The 8,599-nt window shown below is 43.4% G+C and overlaps 1 protein-coding gene across 1 annotated transcript; it reads left to right on the top strand.

The window, feature by feature from the left end:
- The first annotated feature begins 622 nt into the window (after positions 1-622).
- Positions 623-8,150, top strand: LOC120030312 (ankyrin repeat domain-containing protein 46-like). The gene is made up of 5 exons (XM_038975665.1): positions 623-717; positions 3,861-3,946; positions 4,659-4,915; positions 5,195-5,353; positions 7,412-8,150. The coding sequence occupies exons 2-5, from the start codon at positions 3,893-3,895 to the stop codon at positions 7,626-7,628; spliced, it is 687 nt and encodes a 228-aa protein (XP_038831593.1). The 5' UTR covers positions 623-717; positions 3,861-3,892; the 3' UTR covers positions 7,629-8,150.
- The last annotated feature ends 449 nt before the right edge of the window (positions 8,151-8,599 follow it).

Here is an 8,599-nt window from a genome sequence, read left to right on the forward strand (position 1 = left end):
GCAAAATTATAATTATTTGGCTTATAAAGGGGGCCTCGAGGAGAAAATGGGGTGTGTGTTGGAAATGCCCTGGCTGATTTCTGGTAACAGTCCGTCCCTGGTCATATTTGATCATCAACCAATGGCCAACACCATCAATAGATTTAAACCTCTTATGGGTTGAGGGACATTTTGAAGACTGCCACTGGATGGGTAAAACAAACTTTGTGTTTAAAAATGTTTGTATTATTTTTTTTTTTTAAGTGTGTTGAGACCTTGTTAAATAAAATACATTGTGATTTGATTTGACATATTTTTAGGGTAAAGTGTTTGTCAAAACCGTGTCATTCTTGACCAAAATAGCAAATTAATTATACTGCCTTCAAGTGTGAAGGTTACTTTTAAAAAAAAGAATAATAATTCCACAGTGAAACAAATGATGACCATGAAGATTGTACGTTTTTTATGTTGAATTCCATTGTGCATTATATGGCTGGACATGTCTGGCAAGGTCAACTGATTTTTTTTAAATGAATTGATCTTTAGATAATAAAACGACGTACTGTTAGGCCTTGCTGGAAATGTAGATTGATTGGTCCGATTCTGAGAGCCACCCTCTGCCGTAAAGCGGTCTGCACCAAACGGTCGTCGTAAAATCACAGCTTGTTCAGCATCGCCACAACAACACTGTTTTGCAGAAAAGGGGATTTTGACGTCTGATTTGGAACACATTAACAGGTAAATATCATCACCAACAACTGAAGATGTGCTATAATATGCTTTCCGAATGTTTTAATGTGTTGGATAAGATCGACAATTGCTTATAGTGACGTTATTAGGAGTGCGGGGGGAGGCATTAGCTAGCATCTTTTTGTTAGCTTATCTGGCGAGAAGTAGCTAGCTAGCTGTATATCTGTTTATCTTGGATAGCTGGCTAGCTATCCACTGCACGTGTAGTTAAACGTTTACTTATACGCCAAGCGAACTTTTACTCAGGGTTTGCCTTTTGTAATACCGTAGTTTAAGGATCTAACTAGGTAATAATAATGCTCTGCTCATTTCAGTAATAAGAGCTAACTGAGCGACCTACCTTGTGTTAGCTCTAGCTACAGTGCCTAAAGAGAGTATTCATACCCCTTTTATTACGCCTTTATTTAACCAGGTAGGCCAGTTGAGAACAAGTTCTCATTTACAACTGCGACCTGGCCAAGATAAAGCAAAGCAGTGCGACAAAAACAACACAAGAGTTACATGGGATAAACAAACGTACAGTCAATAACACAATAGAAAAATCTATGTACAGTGCGTGCAAATGAAGTAAGGAGGTAAGGCAATAAATAGGCCAATGGTGGCGAAGTAATTACAATTTAGCAATTAACACTGGAGAGATAGATGTGCAAGTAGAAATACTGGTGTGCAGAAGATCAGAAAAACAAATATGGGGATAAGGTAGGTAGTTGGGTCGGCTATTTACAGATGGGCTGTGTACAGCTGCAGCGATTAGTAAACTACTCTGACAGCTGACGCTTAAAGTTAGTGACGGAGATATAAGTCTCCAGCTTCAGTGATATTTTTTGCAATTCGTTGCAGTCATTGGCAGCAGAGAACTGAAAGGAAAGGCGGCCAAAGAGGTGTTGGCTTTGGGGTTGACCAGTGAGATATACCTGCTGGAGCGCGTGCTACGGGTGGGTGTTGCTATGGTGACTAGTGAGCTGAGATAAGGCGGGTCTTCACCTAGCAAAGACTTGTGATGACCTGGAGCCAGTGGGTTGGCGACGAGTGTGTAGCGAGGACCAGCCAACGAGAGCATACAGGTTGCAGTGGTGGGCAGTATATGGGGCTTTGGTGACAAAACGGATGGCACTGTGATAGACTGCATCCAATTTGCTGAGTTGAGTGTTGGAAAATATTTTATAAATGACATCGCCAAAGTCAAGGATCGGTAGGATGGTCAGTTTTACGAGGGTATGTTTGGCAGCATGAGTGAAGGATGCTTTGTTGCGGAATAGGAAGCCGATTCTAGATTTAACTTTGGATTGGAGATGCTAAATGTTAGTCTGGAAGGAGAGTTTACAGTCTAGCCAGACACCTAGGTATTTATAGTTGTCAGAACCGTCCAGAGTAATGATGCTAGGCGGGCGGGTGCGGGCAGCGATCGGTTGAAGAGCATGCATTTCGCTTTACTAGCATCTAAGAGCAGTTGGAGGCCACGGAAGGAGTGTTGTATGGCGTTGAAGCTCGTTAAGTGTCCAAAGAAGGGCCAGAAGTATACAGAATGGTGTCGTTTGCGTAGAGGTGGATCAAAGACTCACCCTTGACTTATTACACATGTTGTGTTACAGCCTGAATTTAAAATAGATTTAAAAAATAATAATTAAGTCTCACCCATTAACACACAATACCCCATAATGACAAAGTAAAAACATGTTTGTGGATGGTTTTTTTGGGGGGGGGTGCTAATTTATTGAAAATTAAATACAGAAATATTTAATTTACATAAGTATTCACACCCCTGAGTCAATACATGTTAGATTATATCTGTGAGTCTTTCTGGGTAAGTCTCTAAGAACTATGCACACCTGGATTACAATATTTGCACAGTATTTTTTTTATTTATTCTTCATCCTCTGTCAAATTGGTTGTTGATTATTACTAGACAGCCATTTTCTTGTCTTGCCATAGATTTTCAAGCCGATTTAAGGCAAAATTTTAACTAGGCGACTCAGGAACATTTCATGTCCTCTTGGTAAGCAGCTCCAGTGTATATTTGGCCTTGTGTTTTAGGTTATTGTCCTGTTGAAAGGTAAAATTGTTTCCCAGTGTCTGTTGGAAAGCAAACTGAACCAGGTTTTCCTCTAGGATTTTACCTGTGCTTAGCTCTTCCGTTTCCTTTTATCCTAAAAAAAAACTCCCTTGCCAATGACAAGCATACTCATAACATGATGCAGCCCCACCATGCTTGAAAATATGAAGTGTGGTAGTCAGTGATGTGTTGAATTTGCCCCAAACATAACTCTTTGTATTCTGGACATAAAGGTAATTTATTTTCCAAATTTTTTGCACTTTTACTTTAGTGCCTTATTGCAAACAGGATGCATGTTTTGGAATATTTTTTATTCTTTTCACTCTGTCATTTAGGTATTGTGGTGTAACTACAATGTTGTTGATCCAGCCTTTTTTCTCCTATCACAGTCATTAAACTCTGTAACTGTTTTAAAGTCACCATTGGCCTCATGGTGAAATCCCTGAGAAGTTTTTTCCCTCTCTGGCAACTGAGTTAGGAAAAACGCCTTTATCTTTGTAGTGAATGGGTGTATTGATACACCATCCAAAGTGTAATTAATAACTTCACCATGCTCAAAGGGATGTTCAATGTCTGCTTTTTTCTCTCTCCCATCAACCAATAGGTGCCCTTCTTTGAGGCATTGGAAAACCTCCCTGTTCTTTGTGGTTGAATCTGTGTTTGAAATTCACTGCTCAACTGAGGGACCTTACAGATAATTGTATGTGGGGTACAGAGATGAGGTAGTCATTCAAGAGGGTGTCCATGCAACTTATGTGACTTTTTAGGCAGATTTTTACTGCTGAATGTATTTAGGCCTGCTATAACAAAGGAGTTGAATACTTGTTGATTCAAGACATTTCATTTTTATTTAATTGGTAGAAAAATTCTACATACAGTTCCACTTTGACATTATTGGGTATTGTGTGTAGGCCTGTAACACAACATATTGTGGGAAAGCCAAGGGGTGTAATTACTTCCTGAAGGCACCGTACATAGTCCTAACCAATAAAGCTATCTTTTCTCCATTTCCTCCCTCTGCCTTCCTCCTCCTCTTCTTCCTACCCTTCCCCTCCCTTCCTCCCTATCCCCCCTTCAGGTACGCTGGAATTTTCGGACACCCACTCGGACATGTCCTATGTCTTCATCAATGACTCGTCGCAGACCTCCGTTCCCCTGCTCCAGGTAGGGAAGATGCCTACCCCTGCACATTGACTCTGTACCAGTAGCGGTGTTATTGTATTGTGATACTATTTCCTTTTTTTTGTTTGCAAATTTGTTGTACTTTTTAACTCTGCATTGTTGGGTAAGCGCTCGTAAGTAAGCATTTCACTGTAAATTCTACACATTCAGCGCATGTGATTTGACAACCCTAACGTCTGCTCCCCTGCTGGTGGGGTTGAGTCCAACACAAAGGGGTTCCATCCCAAATCCACCCCTACGCCCTATTTACTTGTGGAGGTCTGTGAGGATTTGACAGGCGTAAGCAATCTGGTAGTAGCTTCACTTGCCCTCTGGTAGGTTAGATGAAAGTTTCACCATATTGATGACACCTGTCAAATTCTCTCAGATCTCCTCAAGTGTGTAGGGTCTAGGGTCCGGTGTGGTTTTGTGCAACAGTGTAGGAATCAAACAGAAGCAAACAGGGATGGACCTACCGGAATTTGTCCAATTAGAAACTCGGTTGCTACGGTGTGCTCGGTTGCTACGGTGTGCTCCCAGTTTTTCAGAATCGATTTAAAGTTCAAGTTAGCTAGGGTCTGTTAATCAATTCCCTTATTCTCTGATTCAATACAGAATCAACTAATTAATCTAACTCATCCCAGGACGTTATCGTGAAAGAAAATGTCTTCTCAATGACTTACCTGGTTAAATAATGGCAAATCCCTAACTGCAGGCCTGCATCGACGGGGACCTGCTTTTCGGCAAGCGGCTCCTGGAGACGGGCTGTGACCCCAACATACGGGACAACCGGGGCCGTACTGGCCTGCACCTAGCGGCCGCCAGGGGGAACGTGGACATCTGTTGTTTTCTCCATAAGTTTGGTGCGGACCTCCTGGCTACAGACTACCAGGGAAACACGGCGCTCCACCTCTGTGGACACGTGGATACCATCCAGTTCCTGGTGTCCAACGGTCTCAAGATAGACATCTGGTGAGAGGGGCTGAGGGTTGGGAGGGCCTGGAAGGGAGTGAGGGGGAGTAGAGACTGTTTTACAGTTGGCTTGGTGCCTGAGAGGGGCTTTGACTGAGGGGTAAAAGCAGGGTTAGAGTTACAGGGGTTCTATCACATAGAGGAACCCCTAATATAGGTTTTTCAAATGTACACATTGGTCCAACAGTCCACTCCCCATAGTGCCAATGTGTTTCTCAAACACTGGTCGAACCCTTGTTTGAACATTATCATGCTACATTGTGTGTTTCTCTCTCCCAGTAACCACAACGGGTACACTCCTCTGGTGCTGGCCAAGAGGCGCGGGGTGAACAAGGACGCTATCCGCCTGCTGGAGGGCCTAGAGGAACAGGAGCTGAAAGGATTCAACAGGGGAGCCCACTCCAAACTGGAGACCATGCAGATTGCTGAGAGTGAGAGGTGAGGAGAGGGGTGGGGGAGTGAATGAGAGAGGAGGGGAAGGGCAGGAAGTGGAGGGGAGGGGAGCCTATGTTACAGGCATTACTGTGCTGCTTACCAGTATAGTTCCCTCACTCACAAGTCCTTACCGGTACTTGATGTCGCGTACTCTGCCTCGCCAACACACTTAACCGCCCGCTTGACAATTTTGCGCCTCCGAAAGCTGGCAATTCAGCAACGTGATTGGTGACATTTCGAGCTGTGGCACGATCTTAACTCTGTTACATCCACTCTAAGCTGGAAACCTATCTATCTCTCCTATCTATCTCTCTCTCCTACCTATCTATCTATCTCTCCTATCTATCTATCTATCTCTCCTATCTAAACACAGCAAAAAAAGAAACGTCCTCTCACTGTCAACTGCGTTTATTTTCAGCAAACTTAGCATGTGTAAATATTTGTATGAACATAACAAGATTCAACAACTGAGACATAAACTGAACAAGTTCCACAGACATGTGACTGAACAGAAATTGAATAATTTGTCCCTGAACAAAGGGGAGGTCAAAATCAAAAGTAACAGTCAGTATCTGGTGTGGCCACCAGCTGCATTAAGTACTGCAGTGCATCTCCTCCTCATGGACTGCACCAGATTTGCCAGTTCTTGCTGTGAGTTGTTACCCCACTCTTCCACCAAGGCACCTGCAAGTTCCTGGACATTTCTGGGGGGAATGGCCCTAGCCCTCACCCTCCGATCCAACAGGTCCCAGACGTGCTCAATGGGATTGAGATCCGGGCTCTTCGCTGGCCATGGCAGAACACTGACATCGCGCACAGAATGAGCAGCATGGCTGGTGGCATTGTCATGCTGGAGGGTCATGTCAGGATGAGCCTGCAGGAAGGGTACCACATGAGGGAGGAGGATGTCTTCCCTGTAACGCACAGCGTTGAGATTGCCTGCAATGACAACAAGCTCAGTCCGATGATGCTGTGACACACCGCCCCAGACCATGACGGACCCTCCACCTCCAAATCGATCCCGCTCCAAAGTACAGGCCTCGGTGTAACGCTCATTCCTTCGACGATAAACGCGGATCCACCATCACCCCTCGTGAGACAAAACCGCGACTTGTCAGTGAAGAGCACTCCAATGACGGTGGGTTTGTGCCCATAGGCGACGTTGTTGCCGGTGATGTCTGGTGAGGACCTGCCTTACAACAGGCCTACAAGCCCTCAGTCCAGCCCCTCTCAGCCTATTGCGGACAGTCTGAGCACTGATGGAGGGATTGTGCGTTCCTGGTGTAACTCGGGCAGTTGTTGTTGCCATCCTGTACCTGTCACGCAGGTGTGATGTTCGGATGTACCGATCCTGTGCAGGTGTTGTTACATGTGGTCTGCCACTGCAAGTACGATCAGCTGTCCGTCCTGTCTCCCTATAGCGCTGTCTTAGGCATCTCACAGTACGGACATTGCAATTTATTGCCCTGGCCACATCTGCAGTCCTCATGCCTCCTTGCAGCATGCCTAAGGCACGTTCACGCAGATGAGCAGGGACTCTGGGCATCTTTCTTTTGGTGTCCTAAGTTTTCATAACTGTGAACTTAATTGCCTACCGTCTGTAAACTATTAGTGTCTTAATGACCGTTCCACAGGTGCATGTTCATTAATTGTTTATGGTTCATTGAACAAGCATGGGAAACAGTGTTCAAACCCTTTACAATGAAGATCTGTGAAGTTATTTGGATTTTTACGAATGATCTTTGAAAGACGGGGTCCTGAAAAAGGGACGTTTATTTTGTTGCTGAGTTTATATATCTGTCTCTCCTATATATCTGTCTGTCCTATATATCTGTCTCTCCTATATATCTGTCTCTCCTATATATCTGTCTCTCCTATAGATATATATATATATATCTATCTGTCCTATCTCTCCAACACAAAGGGGTTCCATCCCAAACGAACCCCTACGCCCTATGTACTTGTGTACCATCTATCTGCCTCTCCTGTCTATCTCTCCTATTTATAATCAAGTAATGGCATGTAAGCTGACACTGGGCTACTTCTTTCTCTTCCTGTCAGTGCAATGGAGAGCCACTCCCTGCTGAACCCTGACCTCCAGAACAGGGAGGGAGTCCTGTCCAGCTTCAGGACCACCTGGCAGGAGTTTGTTGAGGACCTGGGCTTCTGGAGGGTGCTGCTACTGCTGGTGGTCATCGCCTTGCTCTCTCTGGGCATCGCTTACTACGTCAGCGGGGTGCTGCCCTTCTCCGCCAGCCAGCTGGAGCTGATACACTGAGGGAGGGGTGGATGGACAGAGGCTGAAAGTTGGCTTGGGCTACATTCTGGTTATCCACCCTTGTCCAGAAGTGTGCACTTGCATAGTCCCCCTTTTTATGGATTTAAAACCATAGGAGTGGTGTAAGCGTTGGCTGGATTCAACTTTTTTGAAATCCTTATGAGAAAGTGTGCAAGTGCACACTTCGGGAGAAGGGCGGAGAATCTGGACTCAGCCATGGATGCAGCTGCAGTCTTCATTTCCTGCACTTATGTATGTGTGTTATATGTTATTTGCTTTGAACATTTTCTCACTATGGCCAGTTGTGCATGAGAATGCACATCATTTCATGTGTCATTCATTCGTATGACTAAATAGACCAAATATCGACCAGTGACCATCTTCTTTCTGGAATACTGACAGCTTTTAAAGCATAACCGTCAAAAAAAGAAAATATTCAGTACCAGTCAAAAGTTTGGAAACACCTTTTTATTCAAGAGTTTATATATATATTTTTATTCAAGATTGTGAAAAGCTGTCAAGGCAAAGGGTGGCTACTTTGAATAATCTCAGATAAAAAATATATTTTGATTTGTTTAACACTTTTTCGGTTACTACATGATTCCATATGTGTTATTTCATAGTTTGTCTTCACTAATATTCTACAATATAGAAAATAGTAATACATTTTTTTTATTTTTTTACGTGGAATGAGTAGGTGTGTCCAACCTTTTGACTGGTACTGTACATTTCTTACATGCAGTTTCATAACTTTTCATGTCTAATTTAGTTTTGACAGTATTCAGCTCTATATGAAGAAACTGTTGCATTATGGACCTTTTTCCTAATGTTGTCACAATATGTATTTTTCTGTGTTGTGTGGAGTAACAAGCTGTAGATTGTTATAGTTATTTTTGTGTAATTATTTACTTGTATTTTGTTCTCTTTCTGTTTATTGTTTTGAAAAGGCCCCATTTGTTAATTGATTTACC

This window comes from Salvelinus namaycush, chromosome 36 (assembly GCF_016432855.1).
Source record: "Salvelinus namaycush isolate Seneca chromosome 36, SaNama_1.0, whole genome shotgun sequence".
In the NCBI taxonomy this organism is placed as follows: Eukaryota; Metazoa; Chordata; class Actinopteri; order Salmoniformes; family Salmonidae; genus Salvelinus; species Salvelinus namaycush.

Bases quoted from the DNA above. Each gene is read 5' to 3' on its own strand.
- LOC120030312 (XM_038975665.1), top strand. From the start codon at position 3,893: ATGTCCTATGTCTTCATCAATGACTCGTCGCAGACCTCCGTTCCCCTG. The intron at 3,947-4,658 runs GTAGGGAAGATG...CCCTAACTGCAG, and splicing joins CCTCCGTTCCCCTGCTCCAG to GCCTGCATCGACGGGGACCT. The intron at 4,916-5,194 runs GTGAGAGGGGCT...TCTCTCTCCCAG, and splicing joins GGTCTCAAGATAGACATCTG to TAACCACAACGGGTACACTC.